Source organism: Porcisia hertigi, chromosome 25 (genome assembly GCF_017918235.1).
Source record: "Porcisia hertigi strain C119 chromosome 25, whole genome shotgun sequence".
Lineage (NCBI taxonomy): Eukaryota > Euglenozoa > Kinetoplastea > Trypanosomatida > Trypanosomatidae > Porcisia > Porcisia hertigi.
In genome coordinates, this window is record NC_090584.1 from 902,344 (window position 1) to 923,117 (window position 20,774).

Here is a 20,774-nt window from a genome sequence, read left to right on the forward strand (position 1 = left end):
CGTTTTTTATTCGTCTTTTACTCAAGGAGGCAAAAGGCCCCCAATGTGAGAGGCAGCGAATATCAAGCAACCACATTGACGCCAAGTGCGGCTGCAGCAGTGCAGCGGAGTGTCACGTCCCACTCCCACTGTTGTCCCCCACTTGATGCGACTGACGCAGACTCCCCCCTCCCCTTCTCTCTTCCTCCTCTGTGCGGCAGTCAAAGACGTCCAGAACCAAAGGGAATCTGAATTAGACATGCTTGGCAGGTCAACTGCAGGGGCGCGTTCGTTGCTTCTCCACTGTGGGGCACACCTGTCCACATGTACGCGTGCGTTTCCCTTCCTCCCGCGCGCTTGGGCACTTGGAAAGAGAGACTAATGTGTAGGGAAACTGTAAAGGCAAAAGGAAGTACCCTGACAGGGAGTGCGGGGCGCACTCAGTTTCCAGTCAGTGCCATGGGTGTACTTGACATCCCTGGCCTGTATATTCTTTTCTCTGTACAAAGAGCGAGCCCTTGCCTATGTTATGCACACCGATGTTTATACTTATGCATTGTGTGGTCTCGGATAGTGCCAACCTCACCGAAGGGGAGAGCTGCGCGACTAACCCTTTGCACCTCACTTTTGAAAATATATCGCCCTAATACTTATCCTCCCCTTTCTTCTCCCACTCCATAGTGAGGCTGCCAAAGACTCGACCTCCCAACGACGCTCCTTCTCTCGTTTTGTGTATCCGCGTTTCACACCAGCGTTCCCTGATAGCCTACATCCCACCCAAACATATTCTTCGTTCTCCCTCCCCCTATCCACTTCTTGCCGCAATGCCCTCCCGTCTGAAGGCGTTTCTGCTAGTGTTCATGACACTTGCTATGATGGCCACCTACGCTGCTGCGTTGTATGCCTGTGCCGACGAGTTGTGTACAATTTGCCGCGATACCAGCCTCATTTTTTGCGACCAATGCGTACTGGGCTACAGCCCGAACTCCCAAGGTGTGTGTGAGCCCACGTGCACAGACGAACACTGCACTAAGTGCGACGCGCGTGATCTGTCCAAGTGCACTGCATGTGCAGAGGGCTACCACGAACAGGACGGTGTGTGTGAGCAGGACGCCTGCAAGGACGAACACTGCACTAAGTGCGACGCGCGTGATCTGTCCAAGTGCACTGCGTGTGCAGAGGGCTACCACGAACAGGACGGTGTGTGTGAGCAGGACGCCTGCAAGGACGAACACTGCACTAAGTGCGACGCGCGTGATCTGTCCAAGTGCACTGCGTGTGCAGAGGGCTACCACGAACAGGACGGTGTGTGTGAGCAGGACGCCTGCAAGGACGAACACTGCACTAAGTGCGACGCGCGTGATCTGTCCAAGTGCACTGCGTGTGCAGAGGGCTACCACGTACAGAACGGTGTGTGTGAGCAGGACGCCTGCCTGGTCTCGAAGTGTAAAGCTTGCCATGACGGCAAACCCTCTATTTGCGAAAGGTGCGAGGATCGCTTCGTCAAAACGAAGGGGGGAAAGTGTATTCCACCTAGGGACGCTGCCGCGTCGCTGAAGTGCGGTGTAGCTGCTGTGGCTGCATTGGGCGCTACTGCCTTAGTGTGCATGCTCTAAGGACAAACGCGTAATGTCGCACGGAAAGGGCGTGTGAGCAAATGAAGAAAGCATTGCAGAGAACCTCGAAAAGTTGTGAAGGGAACGCAGAAGCAACCCAGGGCGATACGTAACAGCAAAACTGCGAATTCATCTCATAATGCGACGCAAGTCGCGTGGCACCAATGTCTGTTCACATTATTTTTTCAGTGTATTTTTCTTGTCTCTTTTCATATCTTTTTGTCCAGGGTATGTGTTTCTTCGTTCCTCGTCGCCTTGGCGCCGCTTATGTTGGCAGCTCTGTTGTATCCCCTCCACGTCACATACGGACACATACGCAAACCCAGCCGCCTCTCTATATGCTGCGCTTCTTTCTTCCCGTGTCTGCAACTCCCCTCCCCCCGCTCCCCTTCTACCATTGTTTTTTGCGCATGAGTGAGTGCTTGCAAAAGAGTGGTTGCACGTGTGGCTCTCCTCAACTACCTCCCCCTTCAGAAGGGGAGATTTCTCCCGCCTAATCTTTTCCTGTTGTTTCTCCTCCTCAGGTACCTGTTTTACCATATTGTTTGTATAACTTTTCTTTTGGTTCTAACAGTGTGTAATTCCCCACTTCTCTTTTTTTTTTCCGTTCTCCCATTGTACGTGCGTATAGTTTCTCTCAACTCCGTTCGTGATGCAATCTGCTCCGACGTGACTCCTCTTCCCTTCGTCCCTCCGCCCTCTGCCCTCTGTTTTCATTGAGGCCTGTTTTGTGTGTGTGTGTGTCCATGCGTTCGGATTTCCCTGTGTTGTGTGTCATGTGGGCAACACGATTGCCACATCCATCAAGCAGCAGGGAAAGAGAGAGACCCGACAAGGGCACGTGCCCCTGCAAAGGGGGCGCGGGGAAAAGGAATTAACATGAAAAAATAGCTTTTACTCCTCACCGTGAGCTTATCTAAAGCAAGTAAGGAACGAACTCTTCAACTGTATGCCCACGCGCGCGCGCGTACACACACAGTCTCAGCGGACTCACGCCACGCATCCTACCGCATCTGCTCTTCTTCCGTCAACATCCTCTGTACATTTGAGATGACTGACCCACGGAGGCCACCGTGTGCTCTACACACGTGCATGTTCTTTTTCTAACTGGAAAGAATAGTGGTGAATGTGTGTCCGTCGTGTTGAGCACTTGTCCTACCACAGATGTTCTCTTCCTGTTCTTTCTCAGGTGTTAAGCGCCCCAATATACACAGGCACAGCATGTGAGCGCTAGCTTTTTCTTCTCCACCCATCATCTTTCTGCGCTTCCAAGCAGACGGTGTACGCACACATCCCCGTGGTCTTTTTCCGCTCTCTTCTCTTGTTTTGTACGTGATTTGGCGGGGCTCCTCCCCCACAAAAGACAAAAGTTCAGGTGTTGCTTGTTGATGCATTCTTCTCCATGAGTGCGTCCTCCGCCGTTTTGGTCAGCTGTCACACGACATGCGAGCAGGGGAAACGAAATATAAGCAATGACGGGGGTGGGGGTCGAGACTAGAGAGGCTCCCCTTCCCACGAAATAAAGGAGTCACGTCAGGACGGTGCGGTGATGCAAGGGGTCCTTTGTTCGCACACCGGCAGCGTTGGCGAAACTGTGGGAGGTGGCTCTCTTCACCGCACGGGTGCCGGAGAGAGTCCCTGCTTGTTTCCAGGCGTGTCGGTGCACCTGTGGCGAACGTAATCTTTTCAATTCCTACCGTCTTTGGCTCCTGCGTGACCCTTGCGTGGCCACGGTGCGAGTTGATTGGGGGCGGGGGTCACTGCAGGCTCTCTTTTCTAGTGGGTACCCGGGCATGTTTTTATTGCCGGCAACTCCGCTTTACGGCCCCGAGGAGGGAAGTGAGATCCAACGCCGAACCTGCCCATGTGTGCGCGGGTTCGATGGCAGCGACTCAGTCCCTATGGTATTCTCCTAAGATCTGCGACGGGTGAGGATTTTCTACAGATCACTTGTCTTGTTTGCTATGGCGGGCTGTGTGTCGGCGGCGATGTGTGCATCTCGCCCCTATGTGCGGTGTCGTGCGAAACAACTGTGATGGCTCAAGCGGCCTTGCTGGTTGAGGCTCTGTGAGCTAATACTGTATCAGGGCCGCGGCGCTGTGAAGGACGCAAAGAACCTCTCCATATAGTGCCCTGAGGGCTATCGGTGCCGCTGTGGGAGCGATTTTGATGTTTGATGCCGAAAGTCCATGGCTCCGTGGCGAGGACTAGGCTGGTGTACTTGTTTTTGCTGCGCCGCTTTTAATATAGCACCGTTCTCGACAGGTGCAATGTTGAATGGCAGGGCTGCTTGTTTAGGGATGGGAGGGTTAGGAGCATGAGGTTGAAGGAATAGCTGGGTTGAGGCGGCCCTCGGTCATAGGGTCAGGGTCATAGGGTCAGGGTCATAGGGTCAGGGTCATAGGGTCAGGGTCATAGGGTCAGGGTCATAGGGTCAGGGTCATAGGGTCAGGGTCATAGGGTCAGGGTCATAGGGTCAGGGTCAGGGTCAGGGTTAGGGTCAGGGTCATAGGGTCAGGGTCAGGGTCATAGGGTCAGGGTCAGGGTCATGGGGTTAGGGTCAGGGTCAGGGTCATGAGGTCAGGGTCATAGGGTCAGGGTCAGGGTCATAGGGTCAGGGTCAGGGTCATAGGGTTAGGGTCAGGGTCATAGGGTTAGGGTCAGGGTCATAGGGTTAGGGTCAGGGTCATAGGGTTAGGGTCAGGGTCATAGGGTCAGGGTCAGGGTCAGGGTCAGGGTCAGAGGGTCAGGGTCATAGGGTCAGGGTCATAGGGTCAGGGTCATAGGGTCAGGGTCATAGGGTCAGGGTCATAGGGTCAGGGTCATAGGGTCAGGGTCATAGGGTCAGGGTCATAGGGTCAGGGTCATAGGGTCAGGGTCATAGGGTCAGGGTCATAGGGTCAGGGTCACAGGGTCAGGGTCATAGGGTCAGGGTCATAGGGTCAGGGTCATAGGGTCAGGGTCATAGGGTCAGGGTCATAGGGTCAGGGTCATAGGGTCAGGGTCATAGGGTCAGGGTCATAGGGTCAGGGTCATAGGGTCAGGGTCATAGGGTCAGGGTCATGAGGTCAGGGTCATGGGTCAGGGTCATAGGGTCAGGGTCATAGGGTCAGGGTCATAGGGTCAGGGTCATAGGGTCAGGGTCATAGGGTCAGGGTCATAGGGTCATAGGGTCAGGGTCATAGGGTCAGGGTCAGGGTCATAGGGTCAGGGTCAGGGTCAGGGTCAGGGTCAGGGTCATAGGGTCAGGGTCATAGGGTCAGGGTCATGGGGTCAGGGTCATGGGTCAGGGTCATAGGGTCAGGGTCATGGGGTCAGGGTCAGGGTCAGGGTCAGGTAGGGTCAGGGTCATGGGTCAGGGTCATAGGGTCAGGGTCATAGGGTCAGGGTCATAGGGTCAGGGTCATAGGGTCAGGGTCATAGGGTCAGGGGCAGAGGGTCATAGGGTCATAGGGTCAGGGTCATAGGGTCCAGGGTCATGGGTCAGGGTCATGAGGTCAGGTTGGGGTCAGGGTCTAGGGTCAGGGTCATGGGTCAGGGTCAGCAGGGTCAGGGTTCAGGGTCAGGGTCGTAGGGTTAGTCGGTCAGGGTCGTAGGGTCGGGGTCAGGGTCGCAGGGTCAGGGTCAGGGTCATGGGTTAGGGTCATAGGGTTGAGGGTTAGGGTCATAGGGTTGAGGGTTAGGGATGGTCATGGGTGAGGGTTAGGCGGTCATAGGGTGAGGGTTAGGCGGTCATAGGGTGAGGGTTAGGCGGTCATAGGGTGAGGGTTAGGCGGTCATAGGGTGAGGGTTAGGCGGTCATAGGGTGAGGGTTAGGCGGTCATAGGGTGAGGGTTAGGGGGTCATAGGGTGAGGGTTAGGCGGTCATAGGGTTAGGGTTAGGCGGTCATAGGGTTAGGGTTAGGCGGTCATTAGGGTTAAGGTTAGGCGGTCTAGGGTTAGGATTGGCGGTCGTAGGGTGAGGTTAAGCGGTCATAGGGTGAGGTTAGGCGGTGTAGGGTGAGGGTTAGGCAGATTGCAGGGTTAGGTCAAGGTCATGAGTTAAAGTCAAGGTTATGAGTTAAAGTCAAGTCATTGGGTTAGGAGTCAGAGTCAAGGGTTAGAGTCAAAGTCGTGAAGTTAAAGTTAGAGTCAAGGTTAGAGTTGAGTTCAGGTTAAGGTTTCATTGGCGAAGTCTTTTTGACGGAGGCAATCGAATGGTCATGATTTTCTGGATGGATTGAAAAGTTCTGCACGGGAGGGGGTCCGAGGCGAGGGGGTCGGGTACCATGTGGTCGGCCGGCTTTCCGAGTGAGTGACGCACATTCACTGCTATGCAGTGTGTGGTGCGGGGGATTTCTGACGAATGCATGTCCGGGTTTCGTCCGAGATATCTGGTCCGAATGTATTTTGGTACCCCGGACCCGGGTGTACCCGGAACGGTTTGGTCCAGTGCACCTTGTGTGCGCATATGCTCCTGAAGTGGTTTTCTACAAATGTGATGTCACATGTTTGTAGGTTTGTTATCTCTTTACCGAATGATCATTCGTTCTCTCTCCTTCTACTTCTCTCTCTTCTGGAATTGGATACAAATCCAGTAAGTAATCTTAGTGGGTTTAATGCGGTCTCTGACGCAAAAACGAATTCTTACACAAAAATTGAAGCACGCTCAGTTACGCCAACAAAGTTTAAACAGACGCCGTTTATCAGGGAATCTACCAGACGATTTATCAGACAATTTATCAGACGACTCATCAAACATCAACGCAACAATGGAGCCAACCAGACGACTCACAGAGGAGGAGCTTGATGAGAAAATGAAAGTCTATTTTGCAAATCCCGAAACCCGAACCTCAGCCTCAACGATAAAAAAGATGTACCTCGGAGGAAGCATTGATCACAACCAATTTATCGAGTTGTGCATGGGTATGGCCACCGGCTTGCTCGAAGGCAAAGGGGACGGGTCAGCATCTGCCAGATCATATGACAGCAGGGCGACCTTTGAGGAACACCCACGCAACATCCAGAGGGAAATGATGCACGCGCAATCGTTATTTTCCGATAAGGAAATGCGAAAGTGATCGTATCTACGGAGGATAGAAACAAGAGACTCTTGCAGCGTTTGAGCGAGGTAGCGGACCCAATGGAAGGACTGCAGGCAAGGTTAGAGGCGTCCATCGAAGCAAAACTTCTCACACCGATCATGGCAGCATCCGCGGTAATCCTGCTCGGCCTTGCGGGGCCTGGGGCTCAGGAGATGAGCCTTGCAGAGCGGATCACTCTTTGGTACGAATTCTTGTACATGAGCCAAGCACGTCGCGTTTATATCGTTACAACACGTTTATTACCAGCGCGCTTGAAGGTGACAACATGGAGTGGCGCGAAATACTCTCAAAAGTGGACACCCCTCTACTTCCTGAGACGGCTCGGTTGGCGCGTTTCAACCGGATTGCGCTAGAGGAGGCGCGGAAAGAGGCGGATAACACAGCGACAAATATCCAGGGAGGTGGCGGCCATGAAAAGAAATCGCAAAGATTGTTCAGGCGGGCAAAAGATGACAAACACGACCTGCTCGAGGGCGGGGCGCAATACGCACCCATTTTGGGCCCGGACGGATCACAAACTGGAGCTTTGGACTTGAGCAGCTGGGAAGAATTCGCCGCTACGCTTAACGCAAAGTTGGACGCCCTCAACGCCAATGATCGTGAGCTTGCTTCCCGGATATTGAACGAACGCATGCGCACGCAAACGCGCCAAACAAACCAAAAGAGTTACCAAGGACGAACTTATACAAACGGTGGCAGGCGAAACGGCTACGGCAACGGCGGCGCAGGAGGCAGAGGCCACACATACCGAGGAGGCGAACCGCAGGAAAATCCAAAAACTGATGCGCGACGGAACGGCGGCCGTCGTTTTGAAGGAGGAATCCACACACACATCAAAAAATATGTCGAATATTGCCCGCGAATTCGGCAAGGAGGTGTGGGGCGGCGATATGCTCGAAAGGCAAAACATCAAACATAGAACTCGACGCAATTTACGAGCAGTACCTCCCACCAAAACGCATCGTTCCGTCGGATACAATGGTGTACTTGGACCGTGATAAAACCCAACAACTTACGAAGATGGTGCGCGAGCACGGCTTTGTGTATTTTCCAATCTTTATTATGAAGCATTGGATAGCGGGCATTTTGGAGCAAGACGACGAGGATGCAACAGGCATTCAGTTATCCCTTCGTGATTCCGCACCATCCCCAATTTTGGAGCAACAACTCAATGAGAACCTCAAAAGGTTTGGCCGGCTTTGCGTTTGGTGAAACAATTTTCGCCACGTCAGGAACGCTATAGCAATGATTGTGGGTTGTTCATGTCCGCGGCATTTTTCAGTCATTATTTACAATTAATGGTCGATCACCGGCGTGATTTGCCACGGTGTTTGCGACGACTATTTTTGCGGCGTCGCAGTATCACCCGCCTCGTGATTATTTCCTCACGAAAATGAGAAAGGTGCTCACGAACCACCCGGTATCTAGGAAAGATTTCTTTTACGATGAAATCGCAAAGATGCCATGGAAGCGTGCAAAAATGGATGACGCAGTCCAATCATCCGGATCACACGACGCTCTCCACGGAGGCGGTGGTTTAAAGCAGTCGAAAAAGTCTCCGCCGAATCGGAAACGACCCACGACACGCACCACACGAGCGGTCCAGAGCATTCCAAAACCATCTTCGAGACAGAAGAAAAAGGAAACCAGGATGCAGAGGAACGTGGACCGAGCTGCGCGAACGAGGCGCACACCACAGGAGAGAAAATCGACATCGCAGGCGTCGTCCCGAAAACGTCCGGACAGGTCCTCGATGGATGCTCCGCTTCCAAGGCGTAAGGCTGCAAAGAAACGTGGTAGACAAACGTCCGTGGATCCAGTTCGAGTGACGGAAAACACATCACATTCCCCACTGGTAAACGAACCCTCATCCGATGATGAGGACATGTTGCTGATTGATGCGATCGCGCGTGCCGACGCACGTGCTGCAGCACTGCAAGGCAATGCACCCGTCAATAAAACAACCAGCGTATCAGCACGAGTCGTGGCTCACGAGCCTGAGAACGCATCGGCGAAAATTCCCGACAAAACATCAGAAAATGAGCAGAGGACGTCCCAGAGAACATCCCAGGAGTATGCCAGCGAACGCGACCGTGAGTATAGCTGAAAACGTGCCGGCGAATCCATCACCACCATCTCCACAAAGGGAAGTGCATCTGCTGAGTGGATAGAAGAAACATTCGCAGAGGCAAACAAACACGCCAGGAAGGTATACGAATTCGTTTTGGATCACCTATGGGCTGCGACGGCAATCTGGCGAGCCGGTGATGGTGTCGCGCGCGGTATGAGTGACACAGCCGTTGGACAGCAGCGTGTGCGACACAAACTGACACCGCTGCAACCCTATAGTGTTCAAGAGATGCTGAAACTTCTCCACAAGAAGATCCACATCGTGGATCCATCACCGATCTCGATCGAATGAGGTGATTTTCCGTGAGAGAACGGAGCCGATGAGGTGTCGATGGACCCTCCGATCGACAGGTGTATCTCGTTCGAGGGCCCTCGATGTCGGCGTTAATCTGACCAGTTTAGAAGCTATAAGTTTCGTCCTCAGAGCGAGACTCCGCGAGGCACCAGAAGGCATGAACGGTGTGCGATACCCAGGCTCATTACGTCCTCACAAAGGGTGGCGTCCGGAGGCGACGGTGGGTGTGTACATTCCCGCCGGGATGACGCATTACCCGACCTCAAAGCCACAGCGTGCGTCACGCCACGCGTCCCGTTGCGTGCCTCGCCCAGAGGTTGGCGACGCCGGAGACACGTCAGGTCGTTCCGGAGGATCCAGCGCCACGTCTGACCAGACGGAAAAGATGGCCAGGTGATGGAGTGAACGTCGATCCGGACATCAACGATGAAGGCGATGAAGGCGAGACATCCAGGATTCCTGGCAACAGAAAAGGCGATGGATACGCCGATGTCGACGCGAACATATCAGAGGAGGCGAAACGAGCACTCGAGGATATCCGTTCAAACCCGCACAAACATGCAGGGCAGGCGTCAACGCAAGCAGAGGAAGCAGAGGCCTGCCCGAAGACTGGTTCCTCTTCAGCGCGAAACCGCCACACGTCTCGCAGCTGGCATGGAGTCTTGTGAGGCCGGACACGCGCGCACACCATCTACGATGGCTGACGCGCATAAAATGCATGAATTCAGAGCAGATGCTCATGCGTCTTCCGTCGGCGTGTATCGACCTGATCTTGTCGACCGCCCGGGCACGCAAATGGAAGTGGGCAACGACAGCGAAGGCGTTTGCGGGAGTAGCGGGTGCGCTGCGCGACCTGCCGCTCTATTCCACCCAGTCGCGAGGCATTCGCGCTCAGGACGACCCGGAATGGCGAAGCGCTTTTGGCACGGCGCAGCGCTTCATGAAGGAGTCGGTGCCAGACGCGCCTCCTTTCGTATCGCGTATGCAGGTCGAGAAAATCCTCGACCGACTTCGCCTAGGCCATCCTCGGGCTGCACTTTTCTTGGCGATGATGTGGGGATTCGCCGCGCGAGCGTGCGACATATCCACGCTGCGTGTGAAGGACGTGACGGTGTTTCCGACACCCGCGGCGGAACCGGACCACCGAGGCAGGAGAAGAGCGACCACCATCGCAGAGGAGGAGCCGTGCGTGCGAATCACCCTGACGATACGCAAAGGAAAAGGTGCCAAGACGAGGGGTCCATACCCTGTGCCGTCGATGCTGACCAGAGACCTTGCAGCCACGCTGCAAGAACTGATGACAAAACGGAAACCATCAGAGGAGTTGTTCGCGCCTCACTCGGAGGAGCTGAGGGCGCGGATCGCACACGAGGTGCGGACAGAGATGCGAGGCGCACAGCTGCCCTCGATTCGAAAAGGCGCACTCCGCTGCATGGCGGAAGCGGGTGTCCCACTGAAGGACTTGATGACGATATCAGGCCACGCCAAACAAGCCACGCTGCTGCGCTACCTTGGGTATGGCCAGCAGCCTACGGTGGAGGCCGAGACCGCAAGGGAAAACGCAGGAAGAGCGCTATTCCAGACCCGCTAGAAGCGGCGACTTCGGTGTTTCGTTTCCGCTCCCAGGAATCGTCATTTGCGAACCTCGCGATTGCACCGCAAGAGGTGTCGGACATGGTGGATCGCATGTCCGGGTTCGTCCGAGTGATGGCGGAAAGGCCGGCGCTAGTAAAGCACTGGCCGCTGCGCCGAAACAAAACACGCCGCTGGATATGGAGGCGGTGCTGATGATGCCGACAAAACGCGCCTCCACAAAGCGTTTTCTTCGCCGGATCCAGTGCTTCCTGGATCCCTGCTTGCTATGAGCGGATTGCGGACCTCGCGGACCATCAAAAAATGCGCCCTGACAGCGGACGAGATCCGCCAGGCAGTCGACATGGGAAAATTCGAGCCGGTGTCCTGCCAACAGGTGGGGTACCCAGGCGCAACTGCCTGAGGAGTGCATGGCGTGAACGTGTTCACGGTGCCCGAAGTTGAAGGGCAGACGGCGCCTCATCACGGAGCCGCTGCTGAATCGGGTGATCCCGACACATCGCGTGCCACGCGTCCACTACGACACCCGCCTCGGAAGGCGGCAGCGGTTACGAAACGCCCGCTACATGCTGCAGATCGATTTCGAAGCTTATTACGACGCTATCCCGATCGCGGCGACACTCCGCTAACAAGTTCGTTTTCGAGCACGACATGACGGGCGATCGCTGCCGTCTGCGGACGCTTCCGACCGGTGCGCGGTGGAGCGTTGCGGTGGGTCAGGCCGTGACCTGGACGATCGTCGACATCGACACGCCAGTCACCATCACCACCCTCATCGACAACATTGCTGATCGCAGCGAAGAAGGTGAGGAACGCGAGTTCCTGATGGCGGTGCGCGCGGTCGTGGCGCGCATCAAGGCGGCAAACCTCATGACATCACCAAACCGTGACGAGTTGGAGGTGATGTCCGACGAAGCGATCTTGCAGATGGCAGGTGCCAATACGGTGTTTCTCGGTGAGGAATGCAGGTGGAACGGACATGAAGCGTCTGATTTCGGAACTCGGTCAAGACGGTGGCGAAGATGCAGATTGCGCTGCGGAAAACTTCCACACGATCCGCAGTTTGGCGTCGCTGATCTCGCTGATATTTTTCACCTCCACACCACCCAGGTGAACCCGGCTCGCGCCTTCAAACTCTTGAGAACCTACCGCGGCATATTCCGTCTGACGTTTCGGGGCTTCGACTGGGACGACCCAGTGCCATACATTGACTCGGCGGTTTCGCGCACACTCCAGGAGATTGGCGGAGCACTTGTGCACAACCGGTGGTGGAGAATATCGAATGAGCGTCACCCGTCCTATGACGAGGCGGCCTACGACGCGGTGTGTTTCACCGACGCGTCGCTGGAAGGCTGGGGTGCGGTCCTTCACCTGCGCGAGGCCGGCGCCACTGAAGATGGTGGACGTATCGACAACGTTGGACCGAGGACCTGGAGCAGCAGCTCTGCGGTGAGGACGGCGAGGCGACCCGCGTGCTGGAAAAACTGCGAAAATACCAGCAACAATGCCATAGGAATCCGGACGGCAAACTAGGAGATCCGGACCTCGAGACGGACCGGTTCCAGGCGAGGTACTCGGCACATGCGGAACCTCGCGCAGCGCAACTGATGCTGCGATACATTGTGGAACACCATCGCGTTCCCGATGGTGCACGCATCGCGCTGGCAACGGATCACCGGGCGATTGTGATTGCACAAAAGCACCTGAACGGTTTCGGTGGCATTGGCAGAGGCTATGCACTGAACAAACTTTTCAGTACACATATGACCTCTGGTATGACAGAGGCATCGACGTAGTGTTTTTCTACGTCGAGGGTGCGCAGAATCCGGCTGACGCCTACTCGCGCCACTTTGGGGTTGACGCGACGGGGTCGCTGGAGGTGGAGCGTGTAGCTCCGATCGGTGTGCCGTTTCTCCGTCAAACGTGGTGCCCGCTATGCGAAGAGCGGCCCCGCGAGGAGGGCGGAGAAGTGTGACGACCAACCCCGCACACACACACACGCACACCATGAGATGAAGAACTTCGAAGGAAGAAAAGATGCAAGAGTGGTTTCTGGCTAACCGCGCGCTATGGGGGGCTTCCCCGGTACCGGTGCCAAGCCACAAGAAAAAACACACAACAGAGATGTAGACGACGTGGCGTGTCCCACACGCGACTGGACGCGAAGGGTGGACGAACGGAACCCCAGTTACGCGGCCACGCGGCTGTAGTCGCGTGCCTGCCTTGCCGTCGCCTCTCTCACTCCCTCTCGGCCTCCCCCTTCCGCGACGTCTCTCTCACACAGTTCGGCGGCATTAGGGTCAGGGTCATAGGGTTAGGGTCAGGGTGTAGGGTTGAGAGGTTAGGGTTAGTATTAAAGTAAAGTGGAGAAGTTAAAAGTTAAGATTAGGTAGTTAGAAATTAAGGTTGAAAATTAGATTGGTATTAAAATTAAGATTAGAATTTGGTAATTAGGATTAAAATTTAGAGTCAGTTAAAGTTATTCAGAATTAAATTAGTAAATTAAAATTGAAATTAAAATTAAAATTAAGATTCAAATTAAAATTAGAATTAGGTAAAGTTAGAATTAAAGTCGTGAAATTAAAAATTCAGAATTAAAATTAAGATTAATAAATTAAAATTAAAATTTAAGTCCAAATTTAAAATTTAAATTAAAATTAAAATTTAAAATTAGGTTAAATTAAGGTCAGGCAAATTAGTAAGTCAGTTAAGAGTTAAAATTAAAGGTTAAAGTTAAATTAGAATTTAAAAATTAAAATTAAAAATAGGTAAAAATTAAATTAAAATTAAAATTTAGGTAAAATTTAAGTCAGATTAAATTTAAGATTAAAGTCATGTCAAATTTAAGAGTCAGAAATTAGATTAAAATTTAAATTGCAATTGGTCAAATTAAAATTCAGATTAGTCAGGGTTAGGTCAGGGTCAAATTCGAATTAAATTAAGGAGTTTGGGTTCGAGTTTGAGGTTTGGGTGAGGGTTAGGAGTTAGGGTTAAGTTAGGGTTAGGGTTGGTGGGTTAGGGTTAGGGTTAGGGTTAGGGTCAGGGTTAGGGTTAGGGTTAGGGTTAGGGTTAGGGTTAGGGTTAGGGTTAGGGTTGAGATTTAGGAGAATTTAAGGTTAGGAGTTAGGAGTTGAGGTCAAGTCAGCAGGTCAGGAGTTTGGTCAAGTCAAATTAAATTAAATTAAATTAAATTAAGATTAAGATTAAAGTTAGGAAGTTAAAATTAAAGATTAAAGTTGCAGGTCAAATTAAGTCCAAGTCCAAGTCAGAATTAAGTCAAGAATCTAAATTAAAATTAAATTGAAGTCAGTAGTCCAAGTCAAATTCAAATTAAGTCCAAAATTGAAGTCCAAATTAAAATTAAGTCAAGATCAAATTAAAGTTAGGGTTAGGAGTTGAAGTTAGTTAGGTTAAGGTTGATTAAGGTTTAAGTTAAAATTTAAAATTTAAAAATTAGGTAAAATTAGGTAAAATTAGTTGAGGGTGCAAGGGTTAGGAGTTAGGGTTAGGAGTTAGGGTTAGGGTTAGGGTTAGGGGTTAGGGTTAGGGTTAGGGTTCGCACCACCCGCAGTGCCAGCAGCACCTACAGCAGCCGCTGTGTCAGTCCGCAATGTCGTGTCAGTCACATGCCCACAATCTCAGCGGTATCGGAGTGTTGCGTGTTACACATCATAGTGGGGCTGCTGGCGAAGGGTGGCTCGGGGTGAAATGTGTGTGGGATAAAGGGGTGGGGAGGGGAGGGGAGGGCGCACAGAGGTCAGTCACACCTCGAGGGTGTGTTTGTAATCACAACAGGTGGTTCAGACAAGAGTGAAACATGATTGGCTCATCACGTGGGTGGGTGCTGGGCAAGGGCATGCGTAGGGCGAGGAAGGGGGTAGGGGAGGGGGAGGGGGGGGGCCTAGTCGTGTGCGGTCAGACAGGGATAACTATACAAATGTGTGCTCGTCACCAACAGTATCAGACTAGAGGTGTCAGTAACATAAGTCTTATCATCACTCGCACAGGCGGAAAGAGGGGCATACACGCACGCAAGCAAACAGGCACAGAAACTAGAGGCAGACAGGGGCAGATGCGCGCGAGCGCTGGTTCTTGGCGGGTGTCGGCGCCGCAGCCCCGACGGAGGTGTAGCGGGGCACGGCTTCTTCACCCGGCTTGGCGTTCCCGTAGAGGAGGGGAGGGGGTTGTGTGAGGCCACACACTGTCGCTGGCACTGGCGCGCGAAACACATCAGACGCAGGGCACAGCCATTGCGGTGGCAGGCCCCAGGTGTTGTTTTCCACAGGACGGAGGTTTGTCGTTCAGACGGCTCTTACCTAGTAGTGTGTTGAATGCTCGTCACGTGTGCGCGCGCGTGTGCCGTCCGGTTGCCCGCGCACCACCCGCAGTGCCAGCAGCACCTACAGCAGCCGCTGTGTCAGTCCGCAATGTCGTGTCAGTCACATGCTTACAATCTCAGCGGTATCGGAGTGTTGCGTGTTACACATCATGTGGGGCTGCTGGCGAAGGGTGGCTCGGGGTGAAATGTGTGGGATAAAGGGGTGGGGAGGGGGAGGGGGAGGGCGCACAGAGGTCAGTCACACCTCGAGGGTGTGTTTGTAATCACAACAGGTGGTTCAGACAAGAGTGAAACATGATTGGCTCATCACGTGGGTGGTGCTGGGCAAGGGCATGCGTAGGGCGAGGAAGGGGGGTAGGGGAGGGGGGAGGGGCCTAGTCGTGTGCGGTCAGACAGGGATAACTATACAAATGTGTGCTCGTCACCAACAGTATCAGACTAGAGGTGTCAGTAACATAAGTCTTATCATCACTCGCACAGGCGGAAAGAGGGGCATACACGCACGCAAGCAAACAGGCACAGAAACTAGAGGCAGACAGGGGCAGATGCGCGCGAGCGCTGGTTCTTGGCGGGTGTCGGCGCCGCAGCCCCCGACGGAGGTGTAGCGGGGCACGGCTTCTTCACCCGGCTTGGCGTTCCCGTAGAGGAGGGGAGGGGGGTTGTGTGAGGCCACACACTGTCGCTGGCACTGGCGCGCGAAACACATCAGACGCAGGGCACAGCCATTGCGGTGGCAGGCCCCAGGTGTTGTTTTTCCACAGGACGGAGGTTTGTCGTTCAGACGGCTCTTACCTAGTAGTGTGTTGAATGCTCGTCACGTGTGCGCGCGCGTGTGCCGTCCGGTTGCCCGCGCACCACCCGCAGTGCCAGCAGCACCTACAGCAGCCGCTGTGTCAGTCCGCAATGTCGTGTCAGTCACATGCTTACAATCTCAGCGGTATCGGAGTGTTGCGTGTTACACATCATGTGGGGCTGCTGGCGAAGGGTGGCTCGGGGTGAAATGTGTGGGATAAAGGGGTGGGGAGGGGGAGGGGGAGGGCGCACAGAGGTCAGTCACACCTCGAGGGTGTGTTTGTAATCACAACAGGTGGTTCAGACAAGAGTGAAACATGATTGGCTCATCACGTGGGTGGTGCTGGGCAAGGGCATGCGTAGGGCGAGGAAGGGGGTAGGGGAGGGGGAGGGGGAGGGGCCTAGTCGTGTGCGGTCAGACAGGGATAACTATACAAATGTGTGCTCGTCACCAACAGTATCAGACTAGAGGTGTCAGTAACATAAGTCTTATCATCACTCGCACAGGCGGAAAGAGGGGCATACACGCACGCAAGCAAACAGGCACAGAAACTAGAGGCAGACAGGGGCAGATGCGCGCGAGCGCTGGTTCTTGGCGGGTGTCGGCGCCGCAGCCCCGACGGAGGTGTAGCGGGGCACGGCTTCTTCACCCGGCTTGGCGTTCCCGTAGAGGAGGGGAGGGGGTTGTGTGAGGCCACACACTGTCGCTGGCACTGGCGCGCGAAACACATCAGACGCAGGGCACAGCCATTGCGGTGGCAGGCCCCAGGTGTTGTTTTCCACAGGACGGAGGTTTGTCGTTCAGACGGCTCTTACCTAGTAGTGTGTTGAATGCTCGTCACGTGTGCGCGCGCGTGTGCCGTCCGGTTGCCCGCGCACCACCCGCAGTGCCAGCAGCACCTACAGCAGCCGCTGTGTCAGTCCGCAATGTCGTGTCAGTCACATGCTTACAATCTCAGCGGTATCGGAGTGTTGCGTGTTACACATCATGTGGGGCTGCTGGCGAAGGGTGGCTCGGGGTGAAATGTGTGGGATAAAGGGGTGGGGAGGGGGAGGGGAGGGCGCACAGAGGTCAGTCACACCTCGAGGGTGTGTTTGTAATCACAACAGGTGGTTCAGACAAGAGTGAAACATGATTGGCTCATCACGTGGGTGGTGCTGGGCAAGGGCATGCGTAGGGCGAGGAAGGGGGTAGGGGAGGGGGAGGGGAGGGGCCTAGTCGTGTGCGGTCAGACAGGGATAACTATACAAATGTGTGCTCGTCACCAACAGTATCAGACTAGAGGTGTCAGTAACATAAGTCTTATCATCACTCGCACAGGCGGAAAGAGGGGCATACACGCACGCAAGCAAACAGGCACAGAAACTAGAGGCAGACAGGGGCAGATGCGCGCGAGCGCTGGTTCTTGGCGGGTGTCGGCGCCGCAGCCCCGACGGAGGTGTAGCGGGGCACGGCTTCTTCACCCGGCTTGGCGTTCCCGTAGAGGAGGGGAGGGGGGTTGTGTGAGGCCACACACTGTCGCTGGCACTGGCGCGCGAAACACATCAGACGCAGGGCACAGCCATTGCGGTGGCAGGCCCCAGGTGTTGTTTTCCACAGGACGGAGGTTTGTCGTTCAGACGGCTCTTACCTAGTAGTGTGTTGAATGCTCGTCACGTGTGCGCGCGCGTGTGCCGTCCGGTTGCCCGCGCACCACCCGCAGTGCCAGCAGCACCTACAGCAGCCGCTGTGTCAGTCCGCAATGTCGTGTCAGTCACATGCTTACAATCTCAGCGGTATCGGAGTGTTGCGTGTTACACATCATGTGGGGCTGCTGGCGAAGGGTGGCTCGGGGTGAAATGTGTGGGATAAAGGGGTGGGGAGGGGGAGGGGGAGGGCGCACAGAGGTCAGTCACACCTCGAGGGTGTGTTTGTAATCACAACAGGTGGTTCAGACAAAGAGTGAAACATGATTGGCTCATCACGTGGGTGGTGCTGGGCAAGGGCATGCGTAGGGCGAGGAAGGGGGTAGGGGAGGGGGAGGGGAGGGGCCTAGTCGTGTGCGGTCAGACAGGGATAACTATACAAATGTGTGCTCGTCACCAACAGTATCAGACTAGAGGTGTCAGTAACATAAGTCTTATCATCACTCGCACAGGCGGAAAGAGGGGCATACACGCACGCAAGCAAACAGGCACAGAAACTAGAGGCAGACAGGGGCAGATGCGCGCGAGCGCTGGTTCTTGGCGGGTGTCGGCGCCGCAGCCCCGACGGAGGTGTAGCGGGGCACGGCTTCTTCACCCGGCTTGGCGTTCCCGTAGAGGAGGGGAGGGGGTTGTGTGAGGCCACACACTGTCGCTGGCACTGGCGCGCGAAACACATCAGACGCAGGGCACAGCCATTGCGGTGGCAGGCCCCAGGTGTTGTTTTCCACAGGACGGAGGTTTGTCGTTCAGACGGCTCTTACCTAGTAGTGTGTTGAATGCTCGTCACGTGTGCGCGCGCGTGTGCCGTCCGGTTGCCCGCGCACCACCCGCAGTGCCAGCAGCACCTACAGCAGCCGCTGTGTCAGTCCGCAATGTCGTGTCAGTCACATGCTTACAATCTCAGCGGTATCGGAGTGTTGCGTGTTACACATCATGTGGGGCTGCTGGCGAAGGGTGGCTCGGGGTGAAATGTGTGGGATAAAGGGGTGGGGAGGGGAGGGGAGGGCGCACAGAGGTCAGTCACACCTCGAGGGTGTGTTTGTAATCACAACAGGTGGTTCAGACAAGAGTGAAACATGATTGGCTCATCACGTGGGTGGTGCTGGGCAAGGGCATGCGTAGGGCGAGGAAGGGGGTAGGGGAGGGGGAGGGGAGGGGCCTAGTCGTGTGCGGTCAGACAGGGATAACTATACAAATGTGTGCTCGTCACCAACAGTATCAGACTAGAGGTGTCAGTAACATAAGTCTTATCATCACTCGCACAGGCGGAAAGAGGGGCATACACGCACGCAAGCAAACAGGCACAGAAACTAGAGGCAGACAGGGGCAGATGCGCGCGAGCGCTGGTTCTTGGCGGGTGTCGGCGCCGCAGCCCCCGACGGAGGTGTAGCGGGGCACGGCTTCTTCACCCGGCTTGGCGTTCCCGTAGAGGAGGGAGGGGGTTGTGTGAGGCCACACACTGTCGCTGGCACTGGCGCGCGAAACACATCAGACGCAGGGCACAGCCATTGCGGTGGCAGGCCCCAGGTGTTGTTTTCCACAGGACGGAGGTTTGTCGTTCAGACGGCTCTTACCTAGTAGTGTGTTGAATGCTCGTCACGTGTGCGCGCGCGTGTGCCGTCCGGTTGCCCGCGCACCACCCGCAGTGCCAGCAGCACCTACAGCAGCCGCTGTGTCAGTCCGCAATGTCGTGTCAGTCACATGCTTACAATCTCAGCGGTATCGGAGTGTTGCGTGTTACACATCATGTGGGGCTGCTGGCGAAGGGTGGCTCGGGGTGAAATGTGTGGGATAAAGGGGTGGGGAGGGGAGGGGAGGGCGCACAGAGGTCAGTCACACCTCGAGGGTGTGTTTGTAATCACAACAGGTGGTTCAGACAAGAGTGAAACATGATTGGCTCATCACGTGGGTGGTGCTGGGCAAGGGCATGCGTAGGGCGAGGAAGGGGGTAGGGGAGGGGGAGGGGGAGGGGCCTAGTCGTGTGCGGTCAGACAGGGATAACTATACAAATGTGTGCTCGTCACCAACAGTATCAGACTAGAGGTGTCAGTAACATAAGTCTTATCATCACTCGCACAGGCGGAAAGAGGGGCATACACGCACGCAAGCAAACAGGCACAGAAACTAGAGGCAGACAGGGGCAGATGCGCGCGAGCGCTGGTTCTTGGCGGGTGTCGGCGCCGCAGCCCCCGACGGAGGTGTAGCGGGGCACGGCTTCTTCACCCGGCTTGGCGTTCCCGTAGAGGAGGGGAGGGGGGTTGTGTGAGGCCACACACTGTCGCTGGCACTGGCGCGCGAAACACATCAGACGCAGGGCACAGCCATTGCGGTGGCAGGCCCCAGGTGTTGTTTTTCCACAGGACGGAGGTTTGTCGTTCAGACGGCTCTTACCTAGTAGTGTGTTGAATGCTCGTCACGTGTGCGCGCGCGTGTGCCGTCCGGTTGCCCGCGCACCACCCGCAGTGCCAGCAGCACCTACAGCAGCCGCTGTGTCAGTCCGCAATGTCGTGTCAGTCACATGCTTACAATCTCAGCGGTATCGGAGTGTTGCGTGTTACACATCATGTGGGGCTGCTGGCGAAGGGTGGCTCGGGGTGAAATGTGTGGGATAAAGGGGTGGGGAGGGGAGGGGGGGGGCGCACAGAGGTCAGTCACACCTCGAGGGTGTGTTTGTAATCACAACAGGTGGTTCAGACAAGAGTGAAACATGATTGGCTCATCACGTGGGTGGTGCTGGGCAAGGGCATGCGTAGGGCGAGGAAGGGGGTAGGGGAGGGGGAGGGGGAGGGGCCTAGTCGTGTGCGGTCAGACAGGGATAACTATACAAATGTGTGCTCGTCACCAACAGTATCAGACTAGAGGTGTCAGTAACATAAGTCTTATCATCACTCGCACAGGCGGAAAGAGGGGCATACACGCACGCAAGCAAACAGGCACAGAAACTAGAGGCAGACAGGGGCAGATGCGCGCGAGCGCTGGTTCTTGGCGGGTGTCGGCGCCGCAGCCCCGACGGAGGTGTAGCGGGGCACGGCTTCTTCACCCGGCTTGGCGTTCCCGTAGAGGAGGGGAGGGGGTTGTGTGAGGCCACACACTGTCGCTGGCACTGGCGCGCGAAACACATCAGACGCAGGGCACAGCCATTGCGGTGGCAGGCCCCAGGTGTTGTTTTTCCACAGGACGGAGGTTTGTCGTTCAGACGGCTCTTACCTAGTAGTGTGTTGAATGCTCGTCACGTGTGCGCGCGCGTGTGCCGTCCGGTT

At 55.1% G+C, this 20,774-nt stretch overlaps 1 protein-coding gene across 1 annotated transcript; it reads left to right on the forward strand.

The window, feature by feature from the left end:
* Positions 1–6,391: 6,391 nt before the first annotated feature.
* JKF63_04760 (uncharacterized protein) lies at positions 6,392–6,655 on the forward strand (the record flags this gene model as incomplete). Its single annotated transcript, XM_067900738.1, has 1 exon — positions 6,392–6,655. One exon carries the CDS (start codon positions 6,392–6,394, stop codon positions 6,653–6,655), a length of 264 nt encoding a protein of 87 aa, XP_067756759.1.
* Positions 6,656–20,774: the final 14,119 nt, after the last annotated feature.